General features: G+C 38.8%; 1 protein-coding gene across 4 annotated transcripts in view; it reads right to left on the bottom strand.

Annotated features, from left to right (window-relative positions):
• CDKAL1 (CDKAL1 threonylcarbamoyladenosine tRNA methylthiotransferase) overlaps positions 1 to 26,957 on the bottom strand; it is a 633,245-nt gene that overhangs the window by 324,825 nt on the left and 281,463 nt on the right. For all 4 annotated transcript variants that reach the window (XM_073224446.1, XM_073224444.1, XM_036994284.2 and 1 more), the window contains one exon: positions 1,263 to 1,366. In XM_073224446.1, the coding sequence (XP_073080547.1) occupies positions 1,263 to 1,366 (104 nt within the window). The remainder of the gene's footprint in view (positions 1 to 1,262; positions 1,367 to 26,957) is intronic.

Here is a 26,957-nt window from a genome sequence, read left to right on the forward strand (position 1 = left end):
CTACCAATCTGCAGGGTTTGGATAGATCTGGCAGTTTTAATATCCTGATTATCTCACAGGTATGTGGAAAAACAAACACCCATTAAGAATGCCACAAAGGCATCATTTTTCAAATAGAACAGGTTCCTGTGCAAATTTATGCCCCTTCTGAAAAATTCGTAGAGTAGTCATGTTGCAGAAAAGACAACCACCCAGACTTGTCCTCGGATTAGATCATCTCCTGGCTCTACAGCAGAACACTGGCAAGAGGCAACGAGTTCCCTTTCATTCCTCATTCAACACACCTTGAATGTGAAGGGAGGAGGGACTGAGCTAAGAACAAAAAGGGAGAAAAAGTTGCTGGGTGATGCTAATAAATCAATCAAGGGAACTTTTCTAGTATAAAAAGCATTCCAAATTCATGCTGATAAAAGCCTTACATAGACTAAATAAAGACCTGTGTTTGGAACTCATACGTTCCGAGGTTCAGGGTGTGAGGTACAGAGGCAGTGTGCCAAGTCACCTGCTCAACGGAAACGCACATTGCCAACAGCTGTTAACCACAGATGATGAGGCAACAGGTCACCTCATGTTGGCTTTAAAAACACGCCAATGTCACATTCACATAGGCAAGACTAAAGAGGAAATTTATGGCTTCAGCCGTATGTGTCACTGCAACCGGGACTCGTGTGAAAGGGAAGTTTCGACTATATGCTGAGAGATGCCTAGACAATCGCACTTCCCGGCGGGTGAGGATTCAGAAGTGGCTGCCGCCCACACAGGGTGATGCCCATTAGGACTCCACGGTTCCGCTCTTTACAGGTCCAAAGTGCTGCGGGCGCAGAGGGTTAGCTTTACAGGCTGATAGCAAGACCCACCTTCTTCCAAGATTCCGAGAAACCCCTGGTAGTTCTAAATGGTCCAAAAACTAACAAAGAAAAAGGCAGAAGTCTCAAAAAGTATTTTACTCAGTTCACAAAGTCTTACCACACCTAAGAAGATCATGGATTGGCTGTTGTTGTTTTTTTCTCATGGTTTGCATGGAATCTAAAGATATCGCTCACCTTAGAGTCGTAAGAAAATGGAAGCGTGGTGGGAAGAAGAGTAAGTAATGTGGACACTATAACCTGACGGAATCCGAGAACATCCTTTATTAGATGGGCCGAAATACTTGTCAGCTCCTCAGGGAGCTAAAAAGCTTGTCTCTAAAGTAAAACGTTACTTAGAAGACTGCTAGGATTTATTAAGAAGATGAAATCGTGCGTAACTGTAGAAACTCTTACCTTGAAAGGACTGTTTGGCTCTGTCTACTAGTTCATCAACTGGATAACTGGCCAAACCCCCTCTGGCGTGTTTAGTTTTGCAGTAGGTACAAGAGTTGAGACACCTGTTCGAATTATAACAACAAATGAGGGGTAAACTTTTGAAGACCATGCACACTTAACATGGAAAAAATAAAAACCAAAATATATACTAAAATGTTATTTTAGTAACATTTGTCAGTTTACATAAGACAAAAAAAAAAGTATCTACCATATTTCATATTTATTTTATTTTCACCAGACACAGAAATTTGCAATTCTCTTAAGTTTCAACTATTCAAAAATGGCTGTACAAATCACATCATATTATCTTCAAATACACATATCCATGAAAAATTAAGCTTATAAATGTTTACAATGATTACTCAAAAGGATTTTAAGATCCACATCTTTTTAAACCACTGACACTTCTTTGGCCATCATAAAACTACAATTTTAGTATTGCTTATATACACTGCATTAGTCAGATATTACAAAGCATATTCAATTAACTTTTAACTGACACAGGAATAAATGAGCAACACAACATTCTGCTAGAAATTTTCAGATACTGTTTTCACTTCTTGAAATCAGAAAAAAATATTAAAACAAGTTCACTGAATGCTGTGCAGGATTAAATTAGTCAAAGTACATAAGCAGAAAGAAAACATTTTTGAAAAATTAAAACATAATTATTAAATTCTACTTATTAAAATGTTATTATTCCCAATAGTTTTTTGACATCGTAAGGTCTCTTAAAAATTAAAACGTTGGTTCTATTCTGGTAATTTTAAAATACAATTTAAGAAAATTTTATCATTATAACAGAAACAGTTATAATTTGACAAATTAGTCCCATACCAAAATGATAAGGCTCAGCAACAGTGAACAAAACAAAAAAGAACATCTTTCAAGTGATTCAGCCGCCACAACAAGAAGCAAGGTTTTAAAATACCATCATTACACAAATGCTTTAAAACTTCAGAATGAGAAAAATGGAATTTTTAGTAATAGAACCTGGCCAAAGGGTAACATTGCTAATATATAGCTTTAAAATACGTATGCATCACTGTACTCACCAAATATACAATGCTTAATCTCTGATTACTTTTGCCAGGAACTCGTAAGGAACACACATTTTGAAAAGATATTTACTGCTCAACCAACTACAAAATGTTAAACAAGTAACACTCCTTTCTTAAGTCATTTACATTTTTTAAAAAATGAAAATTTCAGGCTCTCTCTTGTGAACAGAGATTCTTGTCTCTCAGTTGTTACATGTCTCCTCTTCTTAATTTCCGTCTATTCCATAACAAGGGGAAAGAAAAAACTATCTTATTGGCTTCTCACTGGGAAAGTAATGCACTTTTCTTTAACCTTGCTTGAGCACCAGACATGGACATGACAAGAAAACTACAGGTCAGTATCCCTCATGATTACAAATGCAAAAAATCTCAACTAAATACTAGCAAACCAAATTCAAAAGGATATTAAAAGGATCATACACCATGGTCACTAGGATTCATTCCTGGGAAAAAAGTACAGTGCAACATATACAAATCACCTTAATAGAAAGAAGGATAGAAAACCTTAGAAAATCACCTTAATAGAAAAGAAGGATATGTTAATTCTAATTGAGAAAAACCATTTGACAAAACTCAACATCCATTCATGACAAAAATTCTCAACAAACTGGATAGGGAAGGATTGTCTTTTAACATAATAAAGACCACATATGACAAGCCTACAGCTAATATCATACTCAACGGTGAAAGGTTCAAAGCTTTTCCTCTAATATTAAGAACACAACAAAGGTGTCCAATCTTACCATTCCTATCAACATAGTACTGTCAGTCCAAGCTAAAGTAATTAGGCAAAGAAAACAAATAAAAGGCATCTGAATCAGAGGAAAATATGAAATTATCTGTTTTTAGATGACATGATCTTGCATATAGAAAATCCTAAAGAATCGGCCAAAGAACTGTTAAATCTAATCAACGAATTCAGTAAAATTACAGGACACAAAATCAACATGCAAAAATCAGTAGCATTTCTATACATTACAACAATTTATCTGATTTAAAAAATTAAAGAAAATGAACTCATTTAAATAGCATCAAAAATAATAAAATATTTAGGAATAATTTAACCAAGAAGATGAAAGATCTGTACACTGAAAACTATCAGACATTGATGAAAGAAGCTGAAGACACAAAAAAATGGAAAGATATTCCATGCTCACTGATTGGAAGATATTAATATTGTTCAAATTCTTATACTACCCAAAGCCATCTATAGAGTCAGTGCAGTCATTATCAAGATTCAATGGCATTTTTGTACAGAAAATAAAGAGAAACCATAAAATTCATTTGGAATTACAAAAAACCTAGAATAGCCAAAGCAATCCACAGGAAAAAAAACAACGCTGAAGGCATCACACTTCCTAGATTCCACACTGTATGACAAAGCTACAGTAATGAAAAGAGTCTGGCACTGCTATAAAAACAGCCAATGGAAGAGAATTCCAAGTATATATAGTCAATTAATCCTTAACAAGAGAGTCAAGAGTACTCAATGGAAAAAAGGCGGTTTATTCAATAAATGATTTTGGGAAAATTAGATATCCACATGGCAAAAGAATTAAACTAAACCACTATCTTACACCACTCACAATAAAAAACAGACTTAAATATAAGACAGGAAACCATGAAACTCCTAGAAAAAGCATACCAAAAAAACTTCCTTGAGATGGGTCTTAGCAGAGATCTCTTGGATACAAAACCTAAAGCAAAATCAACAGAAGCAAAATTAACAAGTGGAATGACATGCATCTAAAAACCTTCTATACAATAAAATAAAAAACCAGAAAACAGAATTGGAGGGAAATATTTTCAAACCACATAGATAATTCATAAAATAAGTGATTAATAGGATTAAAGATGGCGGTGTGAGAGGTGAGACACAGGACTCCTCACAAAACCACATATAATATGAAAATATCATTAATAAAACTACTGAAAAAGTAACACAAAAGAAGGCTGTGCCAGACTGTCTACACCTGGAGAAAATAACAGACCTCACGGAACAGGGTAATGTACCAAAGCTGTGATCCGGCGGGACCCAAGCCCCTCCCCCACCACAGACCACTGGTGGTAGGAAGAGAAACAGAGCAGGGAGGGAGTGGAGCCCTGGGACTGCTGAACACCCAGCCCTGGAGATCTTCTCTGGGAGCACGAACCTACATTGCATGTTGCTCTGGTGATTAGTGGGGTTGGAAAGCTAAGACAGGTGGAATACCTGGAGAGACTGAGATTCCAGCTGCTCGTGGAAAACAGGGATCCATATCTGGATGCTCTGGGACAAAAGAAAGGCGTGGGCAATCTGAGAGACTTCCTAACAATGAGAGGGCTGCTAAAGGGGCAAATATTTCACAGAGCTTAATGCCCAGAAGAAAGGAAAGGCGGACAAAATTGTCCATGCGCACTCTGCCAAGAAGGTTAGGAACTTCCTGGATTTTCAGACGCCCCATTTCCCGGCCTGGCGATACAGCTCCAAGGCCCCCCACTGCGATATGCAGCCTGCTTCGCCTTCCTCGCAGCCAGCCTACACCTGGCTCGCAAACCGGCAGCCACTGCCCTAGCATCAGGGCACCAGAGGGAAACTCCGCCTATAGCAGCTACAAACGCAGACCACAGAGGCTTCCACCTTTGTGCTCGACCCACTGGTTCTGGCAGTGGAGACAGGCCCAGCAGCCTGGAAGCAGGAAACATCTCTTTCCTCTCCCCAGGCATAAGCGCTGCTCCCAATACACCCAACATCGCTCCAAGGGCTGAGCAGATCCAGAGAGTACAGCTTCTGGGTAATAGAGGGTGCCACATAGAAATATGAAAAGTCAAAGAAACCTGGTTCAAACCAAAATCCCACAAACACCAATAAAAGGGTCAAGTAAACTGAACTCATCAATCTTCCCGAAAGAAATTTCCAATTAAAAATCATAAACATGCTCATGGAGGTTCAGAAAAATACTCAAGGAACTCAGAAAAGAATTCCAGATGGAGACTCAAACATTATGGAATACAGAATCAGAAATGAAAAACACAGTGGAGGGATTTAAAAGCAGATTAGATACAGTGAAAGAGACTACAAATGGAATAGAAATTATAGAAGAAGAATAGAAAAAAGCTGCAGCACAGAGAGATAAACGGTGTCTAGGAATGAAAGAATATTGAGAGAAGTATGCGACCAACCCAAATGGAAAAATATTCATATTACAGGGGTACCAGAAGAAGAAGAGAGAGAAAAAGGGATAGAAAGTGTCTTTGAAGAGGAAATTGCTGAAAACTTCCCCAGTCTGGGGACAGAGATAGTCTCTTAGGCCATGGACATGCACAGACATCCAAACACAAAGGACCCAAGGAACACAACACCAAGACCTAATAATTAAAATGGCAAAGATCAAGGATAAGGACAGACTATCAAAAACAGCCAGAGAGACAAAAAAGATCACATACAAAGGAAAATCCATCAGGCTAAAATCACACTTCTCAACAGAAACCTTACAGGCCAGAAGGGAAGGGCATGATATATTTAGTACAATGAAGCAGAAGGGCTTGGAACCAAGAATACTCAACACAGCAAGATTACCATTTAAATTTGAAGCAGGGATTAAACAATTTCCAGATAAGCAAAAGCTGAGAAAATTTACCTACCACAAACTGTTCCTACAGTGTATTTTGGAGGAACTGCTATAGATGGCAGTGTTCCTAAGGCTAAACAGCAATCACCAGAGGAAACACAACCACCATGAAGAAAGAACAATTAATTACTAAGCAGATGCAAAATTAAATCAACTACCCCCAAAGTCAGTCAAGGGATACACAAAGAGTACAGGATATGATAAAAATATCTGTAATATATAAACAAAGCAGCAGTAAGAAATATATAAGTAATATATAACTTACATAATATATAAGTAATATATAAACAAAGCAGCAGTAAGAAAAAGGAGGATAAAAAATATAATCTTTAGATTGTGTTTGTAAAAGCATACTAAGTGCATTAAGTTAGACTGTTAGATACTAAGGAACTTATCCTGAACCTTTGGTAACCATGAATCTAAAGCCTGCAATGACAATAAGTACATATCTATTGATAATCACCCTAAATGGAAATGGTCTAAATGCACCAATCAAAAGACAAAGAGTCACTGAATGGATAAAAACACAAGACCTGTCTATATGCTGGCTACAAGAGACTCACTTCAAACCCAAAGACATGCACACACTAAAAGTGAAGGGATGGAAAAAGATATTTCACACAACTAACAGGGAGAAAAAAGCAGGAGTTGCAGTACTTGTATCAGACAAAATAGACTTCTAAACAAAGAAAGTCACAAGAGACAAAGAAGGACACTACATAATGATAAAACAGTCAGTCCAACAAGAGGATATAACCATTTTAAATATCTATGCACTCAACACAGGAGCACCTACATATGTGAAACAAATACTAACAGAACTGAAGGGAGAAATCAAATGCAATGCATTCATTTTAGGAGACTTCAACACACCACTCACTCCTAAGCACAGATGAACCAGACAGAAAATAGGTAAGGAGACAGAGGCACTGAACAACAAATCAGAAAAGATGGACCTAACAGACATCTACAGAATACAGCACCCAAAAGCAGCAGGATATACATTCTTCACAAGTGCACATGGAACATTTTCAAGAACAGATCATATATACAAGGCCACAAAAAGACTGAAATTGTACCAACCACTTTTTCAGACCATAAGGTATGAAAATAGAAATAAATTACGCAAAGAAAATGAAAAATCCCACAAACACATGGAGGCTTAATAACATGCTCCTAAATAACAAACAGATCCATGAACAAATGAGAACAGAGATCAAGCAATATATAGAGACAAATGACAACAATAATTCAACACCGTGAAATCTCTGGGATGCAGCAAAGGCCATGCTAACAGGGAAGTATACTACAAAACAGGCCTACCTCAGGAAAGAAGAACAATCACACATTAACAGTCTAAACTCAGAATTACCGAAACTAGAAAAAGAAGAACAAATGAGGCCCAAAGTCAGTAGAAGGAGGGACATAATAAAGCTTAGAGCAGAAATAAATAAAATAGAGAAGAATAAAACAATGGAAATAATAAATGAAAGAAGGAGGTGGTCCTTCGAGAACAAAAAAAAAGATAAACCCCCACCCAGACTGATCAAGAAAAAAGTCTACACACACAAACAGAATCAGAAATGAGAAAGGAAAAATCACTACAAACACCACAGAAATACAAAGAATTATGAGAGAACACTATAAAAAATTATATGCCAACAAACTGGATAAACTAGAAGAAAGGGACTTTCTAGAAAAATATAACCTTCCAAGGCTGACCAAGGAAGAAAGAGAAAATATGAATAGACCAATTACCAGCAAAAAAATTGAATTAGTAATCAAAAAACTAAGAATAAATTGCCTAAGCAAGACGGCTTCACTGCTGAATTTTATCAAACATTTAGTAAAGGCCTAATACCCGTATTCCTTAACATTTTCCAAGAATTAGCAGAGGAAGGAATACTTCCAAACTCATTCTAGGAGGCCAGCATCACTCTAACACAAAAACCAGGGAAACACACCACAAAAAAAGAAAATTACAGACCAATATCCCTACTGAACATAGATACAAAAATATTCAACAAAATATTAGCAAATCGAATTCAAAAATACATCAAAAAGGTCTTCCATCATGATCAAGTAGGATTTATTCCAGGGATGCAAGGATGATACAACATTCAAAAATCCATCAACATCATCCACCACATCAAGAATTAGGACAAAAACCACAGGATCATCTCCATAGATTTTGAAAAAGCATTCATCAAAATTCAACATCCATTCATAATAAAAACTCTCAACAAAATGGGTATAAAGGGCAAGTAACTCAACATAATAAAGGCCATATATGACAAACCCACAGCCAACATCATACTTAACAGCGAGAAGCTGAAAGCTTTTCTTTTCAGATCGGGAACAAGACAAGGATACCCACTTTCCCCACCTCTATTCAACATAGTTCTGGAGGTCCTAGCCACAGCATCAGACAATACAAAGAAATAAAAGGCATCCAGACTGGCAATGAAGAGGTTAAACTGTCACTGTTTGCAGATGACATGATATTGTACATAAAAAACCCTAAAGAATCCACTCTAAAACTACTAGATCCAATATCTGAATTCAGCAAAGTTGCAGGATACAAAATTAATACACAGAAATCTGTGGCTTTCCTATACACTAATGATGAACTAACAGAAAGAGAAATCAGTAAAACAATTCCATTCACAAATGCATCAAAAAGAATAAAATACCTAGGAATAAACCTAACCAAGGAAGTGAAAGACCTATACCCTGAAAACTACAAGACATTCACTTGAGAAATTAAACAAGACAGCAGTAAATGGAAATACAACCCATGCTCATGGATAGGAAGAATTAATATTGTCAAAATGGCCATCCTGCCTGAAGCAATTTACAGATTCCAAAGCAATCCTGAGAAGGAAGAATAAAGCTGGAGGGATTATGCTCCCCAACTTCAAGCTATACTACAAAGCCACAGTAATCAAGACAATTTGGTACTGGCACAAGAACAGAACCATAGACCAATGTAACAGACTAGACAGCCCTGATATAAACCCAACGATATATGGTCAGTTAATATATGTGAAGGAGCCATGGATATACAATGGGGAAACGACAGCTTTTTCAACAACTGGTGTTGCCAAAATGGGACAGCTACATGCAAGAGAATGAAACTGGGTTCCTGCCGAACCCCACACACAAAAGTAAACTCGAAATGGATCAAAGACCTGAATGTAAGTCATGAAACCGTAAAACTCTTAGAAGAAAACACAGGCAAAAATCTCCTGAATATAAACATGAGCAACCATTTCCTGAACACATCTCCTCAGGCAAGGGAAACAAAAGGAAAAATGAATAAGTGGGACTACATCAAACTAAAAAGTTTCTGTACAGCAAAGGCTGCCATCAGCAGAACAAAAAGGCATCCTACAGTATGGGAGAATATATTTGTAAATGACATATCTGACAAGGGGTTAACATCCAAAATATATAAAAAGCTCACAGGCCTCAACAACCAAAAAGCAAATAACCCAATTAAAAAATGGGTGGAGGATCTGAACAGTTCTCCAAAGAAGAAATTCAGATGGCCAACAAGCACATAAAAAGACACTCCACAGGGGCGGGAGCCAAGATGGCGGCGTGAGTAGAGCAGTGGAAATCTCCTCCCAAAAACACATAGAGCTATGAAAATATAACAAAGAAAAATCTTCCTAAAATAGAGACCACAGGACACAGGACAACATCCAGACCACATACACACCTGCAAGAACCCAGCGCCTTGTGAAGGGGGTAAGATACAAGCCCCAGCCCGGCGGGACCCGAGCGCCCCTCCCCCCGGCTCCCGGCGGGTGGAGAGAAACCGGAGCAGTTTTTTTTTTTGGCGAGCGCTTTTTGGAAGCCTTAGAGGGACGGGCCCCCGTTGCTGGGGAGGCAGGGTGGCGGGACCGGTGAGGAGGTGCCTGGGAACGGCGCCGGAGGACAAAGAATATCCCGCGTTTCTCCCTGCGAGACCTGGGGGCGGGTGCCTGAGACCGGTGCCTGAGGACGGAGGAGGTCGCGCGTTTTTCCCCTTTTTTTTTTTTTTTCTCTTTTTGGCAAGCGCTTTTTGGAAGCCTTGAAGGGACGGGGACCCCAGTGCTAGGGAGGCACGGTGGCGGGACTGGTGAGCGGGTGGCTGGGACCGGCGCCTGAGGACAAAGAATATCCCCCGTTTTTCCCTGCGGGACCGGTGGGCGGGTGCCTGAGACCGGCACTTGAGGACAGAGGAAATCGCGCGTTTTTCCCATTTTTTTTTTTCTTTTCTGCGAGTGCTTTTTGGAAGCCTAAAAGGGACAGGGACCCCGGTGCTAGGGAGGCAGGGCGGCGGGACTGGTGAGCGGGTGCCTGGGACCGGCACCTGAGGACAAAGAATATCCCGCATTTTTCCCTGTGGGACCGGTGGGTGGGTGCCTGAGACCAGCACCTGAGGACGGAAGAAATCGCGCGTTTTTCCCCTTTTTTTTCTCTCTTTTTGCCAAGTGCTTTTTGGAAGCCTTGAAGGGACAGGGACCCCGGTGCTAGGGAGGCAGGGCGGCGGGACTGGTGAGCGGGTGCGTGGGACCAGTGCCTGAGGACCAAGAATATTGAGCGTTCCTTCCCTGCGGGACCGGTGGGTGGGTGCTTTTTGGAAGCCTTGAAAGGACAGGGACCCTGGTGCTAGGGAGACAGGGCAGCAGGACCAGTGCGCGGGTGCCTGGGAACGGCACCTGAGGAAAAAAAAAAAAAATCGCGTGTTTTTTCTTTTTTTTTTCCTTTCTGTTCCCTCTCTCATTGTTGCTGTTGTTGTTTTGGTTTGGAGAGTGCTTTTTGGAAATCTTAAAGGGGCAGGACAGGTCACTTAGACCAGAAGCAGGGAATCTGGGGATCTCTGGGCACTCTAACCCCCTGGGCAGCAGGGAGCACAGAGGCCCCTTACGGAGATAAATAGTCTCCTGGCTGCTCCCCCTCTAACGGGGCTCCACCATTTTGGAGGAACAGCCCCAGCCAGGCCAAGCCCACAGCAACAGTGGAGATAAACCCCAAAGCAACTGGGCAGGAAGCAGAAGCCCTGTCTGCGCACAGCTGCCCAGCACAAGCCACTAGAGGTCGCTATTCTCCCAGGAAAAGGCTACAAACCAACAAGAAGGGAAGCTCTTCCAGCGGTCACTTGTACCAGCTCTGCAGACTATCTCTATCACCATGAAAAGGCAAAACTACAGGCAGACAAAGATCACAGAGACAACACCTGAGAAGGAGACAGACCTAACTAGTCCTCCTGAAAAAGAATTCAAAATAAAAATCATGAACATGCTGACAGAGATGCAGAAAAAAATGCAAGAGCAATGGGATGAGATGCAGAGAAAAATGCAAGAGCAGTGGGATGAGATGCAGAGAAAAATGCAAGAGCAGTGGGATGAAGTCCGGAAGGAGATCACAGATGTCAGGAAAGAGATCACAGAAGTGAAACAATCCCTGGAAGGATTTATAAGCAGAATGGATAAGATGCAAGAGGCCATTGAAGGAATAGAAGCCAGAGAACAGGAACGTATAGAAGCTGACATAGAGAGAGATAAAAGGATCTCCAGGAATGAAACAACACTAAGAGAAATATGTGACCAATACAAAAGGAAAAACATTCGTATTATAGGGATACCAGAAGAGGAAGAAAGAGGAAAAGGGATAGAAAGTGTCTTTGAAGAAATAATTGCTGAAAACTTCCCCAAACTGGGGGAGGAAATAATCGAACAGACCATGGAATTATACAGAACCCCCAACAGAAAGGATCCAAGGAGGACAACACCAAGACACATAATAATTAAAATGGCAAGGATCAAGGACAAGGAAAGAGTTTTAAAGGCAGCTAGAGAGAAAAAGGTCACCTATAAAGGAAAACCAATCAGGCTAACATCAGACTTCTCAACAGAAACCCTACAGGCCAGAAGAGAATGGCATGATATACTTAATGCAATGAAACAGAAGGGCCTTGAACCAAGGATACTGTATCCAGCACGACTATCATTTAAATATGATGGTGGGATCAAACAATTCCCAGACAAGCAAAAGCTGAGGGAATTTGCTTCCCACAAACCACCTCTACAGGGCATCCTACAGGGACTGCTCTAGATGGGAGCACCCCTAAAAAGAGCACAGAACAAAACACACAACATATGAAGAATGGAGGAGGAGGAATAAGAAGGGAGAGAAGAAAAGAATCTCCAGACAGTGTATATAACAGCTCAATAAGCGAGCTAAGTTAGGCAGTAAGATACTAAAGAAGCTAACCTTGAACCTTTGGTAACCACGAATCTAAAGCCTGCAATGGCAATAAGTACATATCTTTCAATAGTCACCCTAAATGTAAATGGACTTAATGCACCAATAAAAAGACATAGAGTAATAGAATGGATAAAAAAGCAAGACCCATCTATATGCTGCTTACAAGAAACTCACCTTAAACCCAAAGATAAGCATAGACTAAAAGTCAAGGGATGGAAAAACATATTTCAGGCAAACAACAGTGAGAAGAAAGCAGGGGTTGCAGTACTAATATCAGACAAAATAGACTTCAAAACAAAGAAAGTAACAAGAGATAAAGAAGGCCACTACATAATGATAAAGGGCTTAGTCCAACAAGAGGATATAACCATTCTAAATATATATGCACCCAATACAGGAGCACCAGCATATGTGAAGCAAATACTAACAGAACTAAAGAGGGAAATAGACTGCAATGCATTCATTGTAGGAGACTTCAACACACCACTCACCCCAAAGGATAGATCCACCGGGCAGAAAATAAGTAAAGACACACAGGCACTGAACAACACACTAGAACAGATGGACCTAATAGACATCTATAGAACTTTACATCCAAAAGCAACAGGATATACATTCTTCTCAAGTGCACATGGAACATTCTCCAGAATAGACCACATACTAGCTCACAAAAAGAGCCTCAGTAAATTCCACAATATTGAAATTCTACCAACCAATTTTTCAGACCACAAAGGTATGAAAGTAGAAATAAATTCTACAAAGAAAACAAAAAGGCTCACAAACACATGGAGGCTTAACAACATGCTACTAAATAATCAATGGATCAATGAACAAATCAAAATAGAGATCAAGGAATATATAGAAACAAATGACAACAACAACACTAAGCCCCAACTTCTGTGGGATGCAGCGAAAGCAGTCTTAAGAGGAAAGTATATAGCAATCCAGGCACACTTGAAGAAGGAAGAACAATCCCAAATGAATAGTCTAACATCACAATTATTAAAACTGGAAAAAGAAGAACAAATGAGGCCTAAAGTCAGCAGAAGGAGGGACATAATAAAGATCAGAGAAGAAATAAACAAAATTGAGAAGAATAAAACAATAGCAAAAATCAACGAAACCAAGAGCTGGTTCTTTGAGAAAATAAACAAAATAGATAAGCCTCTAGCCCAACTTATTAAGAGAAAAAGAGAGTCAACACAAATCAACATAATCAGAAATGAGAATGGAAAAATCACGACAGACTCCACAGAAATACAAAGAATTATTAAAGACTACTATGAAAACCTATATGCCAACAAGCTGGAAAACCTAGAAGAAATGGACAACTTCCTAGAAAAATACAACCTCCCAAGACTGACCAAGGAAGAAACACAAAAGTTAAACAAACCAATTACAAGCAAAGAAATTGAAACAGTAATCAAAAAACTACATAAGAACAAAACCCCGGGGCCGGACGGATTTACCTCGGAATTTTATCAGACACACAGAGAAGACATAATACCCATTCTCCTTAAAGTGTTCCACAAAATAGAAGAAGAGGGAATACTCCCAAACTCATTCTATGAAGCCAACATCACCCTAATACCAAAACCAGGAAAAGACCCCACCAAAAAAGAAAATTACAGACCAATATCCCTGATGAACGTAGATGCAAAAATACTCAATAAAATATTAGCAAACAGAATTCAACAGTATATCAAAAGGATCATACACCATGACCAAGTGGGGTTCATCCCAGGGATGCAAGGATGGTACAACATTCGAAAATCCATCAACATCATCCACCACATCAACAAAAAGAAAGACAAAAACCACATGATCATCTCCATAGATGCTGAAAAAGCATTTGACAAAATTCAACATCCATTCATGATAAAAACTCTCAGCAAAATGGGAATAGAGGGCAAGTACCTCAACATAATAAAGGCCATATATGATAAACCCACAGCCAGCATTATACTGAACAGCGAGAAGCTGAAAGCATTTCCACTGAGATCGGGAACCAGACAGGGATGCCCACTCTCCCCACTGTTATTTAACATAGTACTGGAGGTCCTAGCCACGGCAATCAGACAAAACAAAGAAATACAAGGAATCCAGATTGGTAAAGAAGAAGTTAAACTGTCACTATTTGCAGATGATATGATACTGTACATAAAAAACCCTAAAGACTCCACTCCAAAACTACTAGAACTGATATCGGAATACAGCAAAGTTGCAGGATACAAAATCAACACACAGAAATCTGTAGCTTTCCTATACACTAACAACGAATCAATAGAAAGAGAAATCAGGAAAACAATTCCATTCACCATTGCATCAAAAAGAATAAAATACCTAGGAATAAACCTAACCAAGGAAGTGAAAGACTTATACTCTGAAAACTACAAGTCACTCTTAAGAGAAATTAAAGGGGACACTAATAAATGGAAACTCATCCCATGCTCATGGCTAGGAAGAATTAATATCGTCAAAATGGCCATCCTGCCGAAAGCAATATACAAATTTGATGCAATCCCTCTCAAATTACCAGCAACATTCTTCAATGAATTGGAACAAATAATTCAAAAATTCATATGGAAACACCAAAGACCCCGAATAGCCAAAGCAATCCTGAAAAAGAAGAATAAAGTAGGGGGGATCTCACTCCCCAACTTCAAGCTCTACTACAAAGCCATAGTAATCAAGACAATTTGGTACTGGCACAAGAACAGAGCCACAGACCAGTGGAACAGATTAGAGACCCCAGAAATTAACCCAAACATATATGGTCAATTAATATTTGATAAAGGAGCCATGGACATACAATGGCAAAATGACAGTCTCTTCAACAGATGGTGCTGGCAAAACTGGACAGCTACATGTAGGAGAATGAAACTGGACCATTGTCTAACCCCATATACAAAGGTAAACTCAAAATGGATCAAAGACCTGAATGTAAGTCACGAAACCATTAAACTCTTGGAAAAAAACATAGGCAAAAACCTCTTAGACATAAACATGAGTGATCTCTTCTTGAACATATCTCCCCGGGCAAGGAAAACAACAGCAAAAATGAGCAAGTGGGACTACATTAAGCTGAAAAGCTTCTGTACAGCGAAAGACACCATCAATAGAACAAAAAGGAACCCTACAGTATGGGAGAATATATTTGAAAATGACAGATCTGATAAAGGCTTGACGTCCAGAATATATAAAGAGCTCACACGCCTCAACAAACAAAAAACAAATAACCCAATTAAAAAATGGGCAGAGGAACTGAACAGACAGTTCTCCAAAAAAGAAATACAGATGGCCAAGAGACACATGAAAAGATGCTCCACATCGCTAATTATCAGAGAAATGCAAATTAAAACTACAATGAGGTATCACCTCACACCAGTAAGGATAGCTGCCATCCAAAAGACAAACAACAACAAATGTTGGCGAGGCTGTGGAGAAAGGGGAACCCTCCTACACTGCTGGTGGGAATGTAAATTAGTTCAACCATTGTGGAAAGCAGTATGGAGGTGCATCAAAATGCTCAAAACAGACCTACCATTTGACCCAGGAATTCCACTCCTAGGAATTTACCCTAAGAACGCAGCAATCAAGTTTGAGAAAGACAGATGCACTCCTATGTTTATCGCAGCACTATTTACAATAGCCAAGAATTGGAAGCAACCTAAATGTCCATCTGTAGATGAATGGATAAAGAAGATGTGGTACATATACACAATGGAATACTACTCAGCCATAAGAAGTGGAAAAATCCAACCATTTGCAGCAACATGGATGGAGCTGGAGAGTATTATGCTCAGTGAAATAAGCCAAGCGGAGAAAGAGAAATACCAAATGATTTCACTCATCTGAGGAGTATAGGAACAAAGGAAAAACTGAAGGAACAAAACAGCAGCAGAATTACAGAACCCAAAAATGGACTAACAGGTACCAAAGGGAAAGGAACTGGGGAGGATGGGTGGGCAGGGAGGGATAAGGGGGGGGAAGAAGAAGGGGGGTATTAAGATTAGCATGCATGGGGGGGAGGGAGAAAGGGGAGGGTGGGCTGCACAACACAGAGAGGACAAGTAGTGACTCTACAACATTTTGCTAAGCTGATGGACAGTAACCGTAATGTGGTTGTTAGGGGGGACCTGATATAGGGGAGAGCATAGTAAACATAGTATTCTTCAGGTAAGTGTAGATTAAAAATTTAAAAAAAAAAAAAAGAAAGAAAGAAAGAAAAGGGGGATTACTCCTTAACAGGATAAAACTATTGGTAAATCAAAGATCAACGCATGCTTTAAATATCCTTAATGTTGATCACTTAAAGGGTGTCAGATGATCAGCTATGGAGGTACTCTTTTCTGATAATATTCCTTTCTCTTAATTAAAAAAAAAAAAAAAAAAAGCAGTTACTGTGTGCTGACCTCCAATGAGTTCTGCACAGTGGTATAGAGGGCATGTCAAAGTGTGGGCAAAGGGTCTGTTTGTTTCTACGCAGAAGATCAAGGCCTAGCTTGGATACCCAGAAAATGAACTAAGATACGATATGAGGAGGAGCTTCCGGCATCAGCACTCTCTGGAGGACTCGTGCCGGGGGATGATCATCAAAAAGCCTCCACAGGGATCCGGACGATGCTGCGGTTGTGGCTGCATCCAGCCCACCATCTCCTGGACTTGCCATAAGAAGGAGGAGGGAGATGTCTAGGCTGGCATGTGCATACAGTGAGACAACGAATTTGACTGGATCTGTACTGTTGGAACTCAACCAGGAGTTGGGAGGGGTGCAAGTTGTAGCACCCCAAAATCTCATGACTATAGACTATCTATGGTTAAAAGAACATATGGGATGTGAACAGATCCCAGAAATGGGCTGCTTTAATTTGTCTGATGGTTCAAGTACAGTTGGAAAATATCCATCATATCATAGATAAATTTTCACAAATGCCTAGGGTGCCTAAATGGTTTTCTTGTCTTCACTGGAGATGGCTGGTAATTATAGATTTGCTTTGTTTATGTCACCGTATTCCTATTATGTCAATATGTGTGTGCAAATTAGTTAGTAGTTTAAAACCTATACATACTTAAGGTACTATACAAGAAGATATGTCAAAGAAATAATCAATCCTCCCAAGTTTCCTTCATATGCTACATCTATAGCTTTTCTTCTTCCTTCCTAATTACAAACTTTAAATAGAATTCGTGCCTCATATCGAATTTACCGAGTATCATAATTCCTCCAGGTGGTAAAGATACCTCGAGACAAGTGCTGGGCATAGAAGCCACAGGGCATAAATCTGCAAAGAAGTAAAAAGCTAACCTTTGCAAACAATATGGCTTCTCTCTCACTTACCAACTTTACATTTCCCTGTATGGCCCCGGAAGATGACTGGTTAGCCAGAGACGGGTAAGATTCCTCAAGGGAGGAACAACCTAAGACAGGCACAGTCGCAGGGGGGCAATCAGGTGAGAATTTGGGGATCAACAGAGGTGAGGCTCAGAACCTCACCCCCCCTGTTTTGAGAGAAATCTTCTGCATCCGTGGATGTTTTGCTGCCCTTGTCTAGCCTGGATTAATACTTAGTCCATAGGCACACACCTGATCATCTGATCATCTACATTTGCCTTCTTACAGCACTAAACTATGTTTTCTACCTTTATCTTGCATCTACCTACCACTTCAGCATTTTATTAAAAATAAAAATAATAATAATAATAGGAGAAATGTGGGATCAACATATAAATCAAGTACAAAAATCAAATGAATATTCATATTTGACCTGATGGTTTATAGGTCATATTGCATGATCAAAACCGAAAGTTTCTGTGATGACTGCCCTTGTACTGTTCACCATGTAAGAATTTATTCACTCTGTAAGAATTCGTTCACCATGTAAGAACTTGTTCGTTATGCTTCAGAAGATTGGAGACTGACGAGAATTAGGCTTGAGATGGATTAATGATTGTACATTGAGCATTGACCCCCCTATACTGAATTTTATTGTTGTTAACAACCATTTGATCAATAAATATGAGAGATGCCCTCTCAAAAAAAAAAAAAAAAAGACACTCCACATCGCTAATTATCAGGGAAATGCAAATTAAAACCACAATGAGATATCACTTCATACCAGTAAGGATGGCCAGCATCAAAAAGACCAACAGCAACAAATGTTGGCGAGAATGCAGAGAAAGGGGAGCCCTCCTACACTGCTGGTGGGAATGTAAATTAGTTCAACCATTGTGGAAATTCCTCAAAAAACTACAAATAGAAATACCACTTGACCCAGGAATTCCACTCCTAGGAAATACAACTTCTCAGATTCAAAAAGACATATGCACCCCTATGTTTATTGCAGCACTATTTACAATAGCCAAGAAATGGAAGCAACCTAAGTGTCCATCAGTAGATGAATGGATAAAGAAGATATGGTACATACACACAATGGAATACTGCTCAGCCATAAGAAAGAAAGAAATCCTACCATTTGCAACAACATGGATGGAGCTAGAGGGTATTATGATAAGTGAAATAAGCCAGGCGGAGAAAGACAAGTAACAAATGATTTACTTCATTTATGGAGTATAACGATAAAGCAAAACTAAAGGAATGAAATAGCAGGAGACTCACAAACTCCAAGAAGGGACTACTGGTTACCAAAGTGGGAGAAGGGTGGGTGGGGAGGGAGGCAGAAGGAGACTGAGGGTTATTATGACTGGTACACATGCTGTGGGGGGATCATAGGGAAGAGAGTGTAGCACAGAGAAAACAAGCAGTGACTCTGTGTCATCTTACTACACTGATGGACAGTGACTGCACTGGGGTGAGGGGGGGGCTCGATAATATGGGTAAATGTAGTAACCACATTGTTTTTCATGTGAAACATTCCTAAGAGTGTGTATCAATAACACCTTAATAAAAAAATAATAAAATAAGTTACTAATAATATTTGATTATTTTTCCATAAGAGAATCCTAATGTCTGATTAAGAGGTTAACATGCACAATACATAAGAATCATACACCTTCATGTAAAAAGCAAATAATTCACTTTTAAAATCTATAAAGAATTGGATATGTATTTTTCCAGCGGTGATATTCAAATGGCCAACAGTAACATGAAAAGGTTCTCAATTAATAATCATGAAGGAAATGCAAATCAAACCACAATGAGATTTCACCTCACTCCTGTCAGAAAGTCTCTCACCAGAAAAAAAAAAAAAAAATACAAGACATAAGTATTGAAAAGGATTTGGAGAAAATAAAGGGAACCCATGTGTACAACTGGTAGGAATGTAATTGGTGCAGCCACTATAGAAAGTAAGAGTGGAGGTTCTATAAAAAATCTGAAATAGAAATACCCCAGCAATCCCACTTCTGAGCATATGTCCAAAGGAGACGAAATCACTATCGAAGAGAGATACCTGTACTCTGTTCACTGCAGCATTATTCACAATAACCAAGACATGAAAATGACCTAAGATGAATGAATGAATAAAGTACAGTATATATTATACAATGGAATATCATTCGGCCATAAAAAAAGGGAAATCCTACATTTGTGATAACATGGATGAACCCGGAGGCCAATATGTTAAGTGAAATAAGTCAGATAGAAAAAGCAAATACTGTATGATGTCATTTATATGTGGGATCTAAAAAATAAAAGATAAACTAAAAGAGACAGAGAATACATTGGTGGTTGCCTGGGGAGGAGGGTGAGGGAAATGGGTCAAGGCTGTCTAAAGGCACAAACTTCCAGTCACAAGATACATAAGTTCTGGGAATGCCATGTACAGAATGGTGACTATAACTATCAATACTGTATTTTATATTTGAAAGTTGCAAAGGGGGCAGATTCTAAAAATTCTCACCACAAGAAAAAAAAGTGTTTAACTACATAATGTGATGGATGTTAACTAAGCTTATTGTGGTAAGCATTTCACAATACACACATATATCAAACATATCAAATACTTATGTTCAATGCCTTAAACTTATACAATATTATATGTCAATTACATATCAGTAAGACTGGAGGGAAGTAGGGGGAGTCAGATAAGTAGCTTACTCAAGATATAATAGCTGAGATTCAAATCTAGTCCTGTCAAATTTCAAACATCATGCTGTTTCCATACCCATCTGCCTTCCCAGAAAAAAAAGCGTGCCTAACAGCCTAGCTACGCACAAATGCAAATAGTAACATAGGCAGTCATCAAAGACAGGAACAGTACTCATCCGTTTGTGTATTAAGCACTTTGTTGAAAACATGTGTTTCTCTCTTCTACTCTTTGGAAAACTATGTTTAGGCTTCTTTAACAGCCACTGGCCCAAGCTAGTGATTTCATCCTTATTTATAAATTGTTTTTCTTCCTCCTGCTGGCTCTGTGGCTACACGTGTCACCTCATTTGAGTTGCCTTGTCTTTCTAAACGCTCCTGCTCCGGCTCTCAGAGCTGACTGCCCTCTGCCCTCCTCCTCAAGCGGCCCCATGGCCCCTCTCTGCCGCGGCCCTGCGCGCCCACCTGTGACTCCTCCCCGTGCCCGGCCGGCACCTGTTATGTCAGCACCCGCCCAGGGAATCCGCTCTCTCTGCCTCCCGATGCTACTCAGGGCTCCCGGCCTCTTCCTCTTATTTCTTGTATTATCAATGGAGAGATCCACAGATTAAATGGAGAATCTTGATAGAAGCTACTACAATTTCTGACTTGGGCTGTTTCCTAAAAGCAACTGTCTTAAGGGACAACAGCCTGGAGAAGGGGAAGAAAATGAAGGAAAGAAGGGAAACATCTCTTTTAAACATTTATAACATAAATGAATTGACACATGTAAAACAGAAAGTGCCTCCGTCTGAAGCGATCAGGCACTGGCAAACACGGGTTGCTGAATACAACCGCTCGAAACAGTTCTGTATGGAAAGACTTACCCGTGCCCAGGTTCCAGGCGGACCCAACTTTACGGAGCACATGTGTTGCCGAGAAGTTAACTCAACCAACTGCGGAAACCAAATCATATTTTCCTACTGGCTTATTTAATAAAGATGGAAATGTATCCCCATGGAAACCCAGTCATGAAAATGCACTAAAACATTTAAATAAGACAAGGTGATATTTGGAAACATTTATAAAAATCAAAGTAAGTCACTATGTATAAATTTAAAATAGTTTTCACTAAACTGCTCCCATGGGGATAAGGCTACTGATGCAGTATGTTCTTGGGCTCTAACTCTTTACTGTATAAGATGGGTTCCTCTTTATCTACAGTTACCAAAATAATACTTTATCTCAATCAAATGAAAACTTGTTTCTTCTGTGTATTTCCTTAAGCATGTTATACCAGCACTACCTCAAGCATTAAATCTTCTGTGTCATGTTTAAAACGGAAAGAGATTTGTTACAACACACAGGAAAAATATGCAGCACAGAATCAGAAAAGAAAGAATGCGCTTTTTGATGCTGTTTGATCTAAAAACAATTTTCTCAATCACCAGAAATCATGGCGACCAATCATTTTGACATGACAAGCCTCCAATAAAATAAAGCAATTCATCACAGAAACCTTGAGTAGTTTCAGTTGTCTGTAAACAATTAAATAATTGTGTAAGAGAAAGAACATGGAGCCAGTTTCTTCCGCTGCCAGGATACAGATCCTGGAAGGCCGATCGTTGCTGCCGGAGAGGCAGGTGGCTGCCGGACCGCGACGACGCCGAAGACACTGAGCGCGCCTGCGCCCTGGCAGAGGACGGGGCAAGCACGGTGCACGCCCTCGGGGTGCCGACAGCCACAGGCCGGGGAGTAACTGAGCCCCAGAGCAGGGACAGCTTAAGCATTTAATTTAACAGATAACCGGAGTCTTAAACTTCTGTGGTAGAATATTTTTAAGGACAGAAACTAAAGAAATGCAATACCCATGAACTATCACAAATTAAACTATTTCAAAGGGCTCAGATGTATAATAAAATATCAATTTAATATCTGAACCACATAAAGCAAATGAAAAAATAAAGTTCTGAGGCACTGAGGTTTTTCTTTTCAAGAGCACTTTTAGATATCACAGGTCTGGAATAATTTAAAAATCAGTCTTTTATGAAGGATATGGGAGGAAAGCCTGGATGGTTCAGGATTCTGCTTCTCTCTGCACGGAGTTAAATGCAAAAGCTATTGTATACTCAAACATTAACACTTCAAAGTAGCATATTCTGCATTGGCAGAATCTGTCGCAACAATTATTAAAAATAATTTAATCCTTATTTATTTTTAATCATTTGAGAGTGTGTAATATTTCTGAAAGCTTCAAATTTACAAAATAGCAAGCCCTTCATAAAAATAAACCTTAGGAAAATCATTCTATGGTCTGGCCACATTCTTCATATTAAAGCAACATGAAGCAAAGAAAAAACAAACATTTGGTAAACAAAAGGTTTACACACTGTAGGTTATGCCATTTAAAGACTGGACTCTTAAATTTAGCCTACTGTGAGCCCTCATTTTGGTTTTCTAAGTATTTCCAGGAAAATTACAAAGTTTTTGATCTTTTAAAAAACAAATGTGGGAGATACTTATATACCAGCAGAATCTGATTAGATCTTCAAATGATAATTTAATACTTGTTTGCCAAGTTTAAAATCCTAAGCAAACTAAGGAAAAACAAAATACTTAAAAAATTTGCATAACATACTTCCAAATCCTTAAATTTTAAACTTCCTGTGGCAAAGCCTCCTTCCTCCTAATTAATCTCTCCGCCTGGATTACTAACACGATCTTCTCTCCTCAGCTCTGGGGTTCAGGGGTCTGCCTGGCAGTGCTAACTTTTCTTCTACTCACACTAAACTCAGAAACAACTGCAGCAACATTTCTCTTATTCTACCCTAATTAGCTACTGTGCTATATATAGCCTTTGTTTCAAAAGTTGCTCCAATATATTTAAACTCTGCACCCTTATTTCTTAATCCCTTTACCTGAGAGAATTATTTTTGCCATCACCACCCATCAACCTGTATAAAAAGCATCACAACCTTAAAATCACTTGGAGGATGGAAGGGAGTGGGATACTATTTTTACAATAGTAAAAAACAGCTACTGAAAGCTTGTCAAACACCCAGCTATAAGTTTTACATTGTTTCATTTATCCTCACAGCAATCTTGATTTAAGTATGATTATCTCTAACTTCTATACAGGAAACTAGAGCTGATAAAGATTAAGACACTTACCCCAAATTACACAGATTGCCAAATCAAAGATGAATCAATCTTATCTGATTTTTTTTTTTTACCCCTGGTTGTACATTACTTTTCTTAAGATATAATAACCTACTGTATGTAAGAATACATGCTTGTTGGGGAAGATTCCAGAAGATGGAAGAGTGGGAAGCTTCAGAAATCTGTCTCCTCATCTCAACAGCAACTGCATTTTGGCAGAATCTGTCTGCTGCAACAATTTTGGGACTTCCAGGGGAAGATTTAGATGGTAATGTGCTGGTAATTTCAGTCACTTTCAGCTCCTAGCCCAGCAGCAGCTACTCATCCCTTAGCCCCAGCCACACAGCAGGCGGCTGTATATGTATTCCAGGAGCAGTCTGTACACCACATGTGAGAATTAGAGTGAACAGAAAGGATCTTGCCCCCCAAATATCAGGATCTCTGCTCTGATGGCTGCCTCTGGTTACAGAGGTGCAAAATAAAATAGAGGCATCATCTAATGACGCAGTGCCTAAAACTCTTAAAGCTCCCTCCACCTGCAGTGATTGCCAGGAGATGTAAAGGGCTGCACCCTTCTTTCCCCTTTCATTTTTCAATTTTTCCCATTTTGGGAGCCAGGCACATTAAAAATCAGGACACTCAAAAATAACTGCACAGATCATCTACAATTGCTCTCTTACAACACTAAAATATGTTTTTTACCTTTATCTTGCATCTACCTACCACTTCAGCATTTTATTAAAAATAAAAATAATAATAATAATAAAGGGAGAAATGTGGGATCCACATATAAATCAAGAATAAAAATCAAACGAATGTTCTTATCTGACTTGATTGTTTATAATTCATAATGCGTGATCAAAACCGAAAGTTTCTGTGATGACTGCCCTTGCACTGTTCACCATGTAAGAACTTATTCACTATGTAAGAATTCGTTCACCATGTAAGAACTTATTCATTATGCTTCAGAAGATTGGAGACTGACGAGAATTAGGCTTGAGATGGATTAATGATTGTGCATTGAGCATTGACCCCCCTATACAGAATTTTATTGTTGTTAACAACCATTTGATCAATAAATATGAGAGATGCCCTCTCAAAAAAAAAAAAAAGAATTTATTAGACCCAGAGCTACATGATTTTTGTCTTTTTAAATCAGGAGAAGGGGCATTGTTTTCCTAATTTAGGGAACCCAGGGAATATTAAAAGGTATAGAATTTGTACTTAATTGTGAACACATTGCTTATTAAAAATATATTTAGGAGGAAAAATAAATAAATAAAATAACTGCACATATGAGGAAAATCAGAAAGTGACCACACACGCCCAGAGAACAGGTGAGGGGAGACCTAGGGAGACCTGGAGGTCATGCCTCAGGCTAATCCTCGGCAAAGACAAAGCCTGAAACAGTTAAACAAACAATACAACAAGAAAACACAGCAAAACCTATGAGGAGGTAGAACTGATTTCTAGAGTTAAAACATTAGTAGACTCAAATTTCAAGGGTCGAACAAAATCGCAAGGCATACCGAAAAAAAAAAAGTAAGAAAGAAAAATACTATGGCCCAAAAAGAAAAAAAAAAAAAACCATAAATCAACAGAAACTGTCCCTAAAAAAAGGCCTAAGACAGACAGGTATATTAGACAAAGGCTTTAAAACAGCTGTCTTAAAGATGTTTGAGTAACTAAAAGAAGATGTGGAAAATCAAGAAAAGAGTGTATGAGAAAAATGGAATATAAGTGTAGTGACAGAAAGCCTGAAAAGAAACCCAAAGGAAATGCTGAGGGTGAAAAGTCCAATGGGTAAAAAGGTTTACTGGAGGGATTCAAAAGCAGATTTGAGCAGGCAGAAGAAAGATCACTGAATTGTAAGATAGAACAAGGTAAATGTCCAGCCTGAAATTCAGAAAGCAAAATGACTATAAAGAAAAGAGAAAAAGAGCCTAAGGGACCTGTGGGACATCAGCAAACAGAACACTGTATGCATTGTGGGAGTCACGGATGGGGAAGAGAGAAAGCAGCAGAGAGAATATTTGAAGATAGTATGGCTGAAAATGTCCTAACTTGGATCAAACACATGAATATAAATATCCAAAAACATCAACGAAGCCTAAGTATGATGAACTCAAATAGATGCATGCAGACACACATTATAAATTAAGTCTCAAAAGACGAAGACTTTTGAGCAGAAAGAAGGAAGCAAATTCACACATACAAGGGATCCTCAGTAAGATTACCACCAGATTTCTTATCGGAAACTTTTGACACAAGAAGCAGTGGACCAATATATTCAAAGTGCTAAAAATAAAAGAAAAAGCCAAACCAGAAACCTATATCCAGAAAAACTGTCTTTCAAAAGGGAGAAAAATTAAGATATTTCCTGACAAACAGAAGTTGAGGGAGGTTGTGACCAGCTGACCTGCCCTAGAAATGCATAAGGGAGTCCTGCAAGATGAAATTAAAGGTCACCAGACTGTAATTTAAAGCCCTATAAAGAAATAAAAGATCTCAATAAAGATAAATTCATGGGCAATTTTAGAAACCAATATTACAGTAATAATGGTTCATAATTTCACTTTTTGATTTCTACATGATTAAAGGAATTAATGTATTTAAAGAAGGAAACAATTATTAGTGTAAAAGGTGATAATACTGTAACTTCAGGTTGTGACTCTTGTTTTCCACATAACTTAAGAGTCTAATGCATTAAGAAGAACTATCAGTTTATGTCTGGAGGCAGAAAACATATAAACTGTAATTGTGTGACATCAACAACCAAAAGAGGTACAGACAGAGCTGTAAAGGGGTACAGTTTTTGTACATTATTGAAGTTAAGCTGGTATAAATTCAAAGTAGAGTGTTACAATGTTAGGATCTTAAATGTTGTCTTCATGATAAGCACAATGAAAAAAGCTACAGAATATAAACACAAGGAAACAAGATAGTTATTTAAACTTTTCATTACAAAAAAAATCAACTGAACACAAAGGAAAACAATAATACAGGGAATTACATGCAAAAAAGCTGTAAGACATATGTAAAACAAACAGCACAATGAAAGAAGTCTCTCCTTATCAGTAAATTTAAATGTAAATGGAGTAAATGCTCCAATCAGAAGACACAGATTGGCAGGATGGATAAAAATACATGATCCAACTAATACATTGTCTACAAAAGACTCACTTTAGGTCTAAAGACACAACAGGTTGAAAGTGAGAGGATGGAAAAAGATATTCCAAGCCAACAGTAACCAAAAGACAGGTATACTTGTATCAGACACAACAGACATTAGATCAACAAAGGTTATAACAGACAAAGGATATTATATATTAACAAGAGTCAATACAGCAAAAAGACATGATGACTACAAACATTGTGAACCAAATGACAGACCATCAAACTATGAAACAAATACTGACATAACTGAAGACAAAAATAGGCAGTTCTATAATAGTAGTTGGAGATTTCAATAGTACATTCGCAATAATGGATAGAACAACTGGACAGAAGGTAAGGAAACAAGAGACCTAAATAACAC

Source organism: Manis javanica, chromosome 16, assembly GCF_040802235.1.
Source record: "Manis javanica isolate MJ-LG chromosome 16, MJ_LKY, whole genome shotgun sequence".
NCBI lineage: Eukaryota > Metazoa > Chordata > Mammalia > Pholidota > Manidae > Manis > Manis javanica.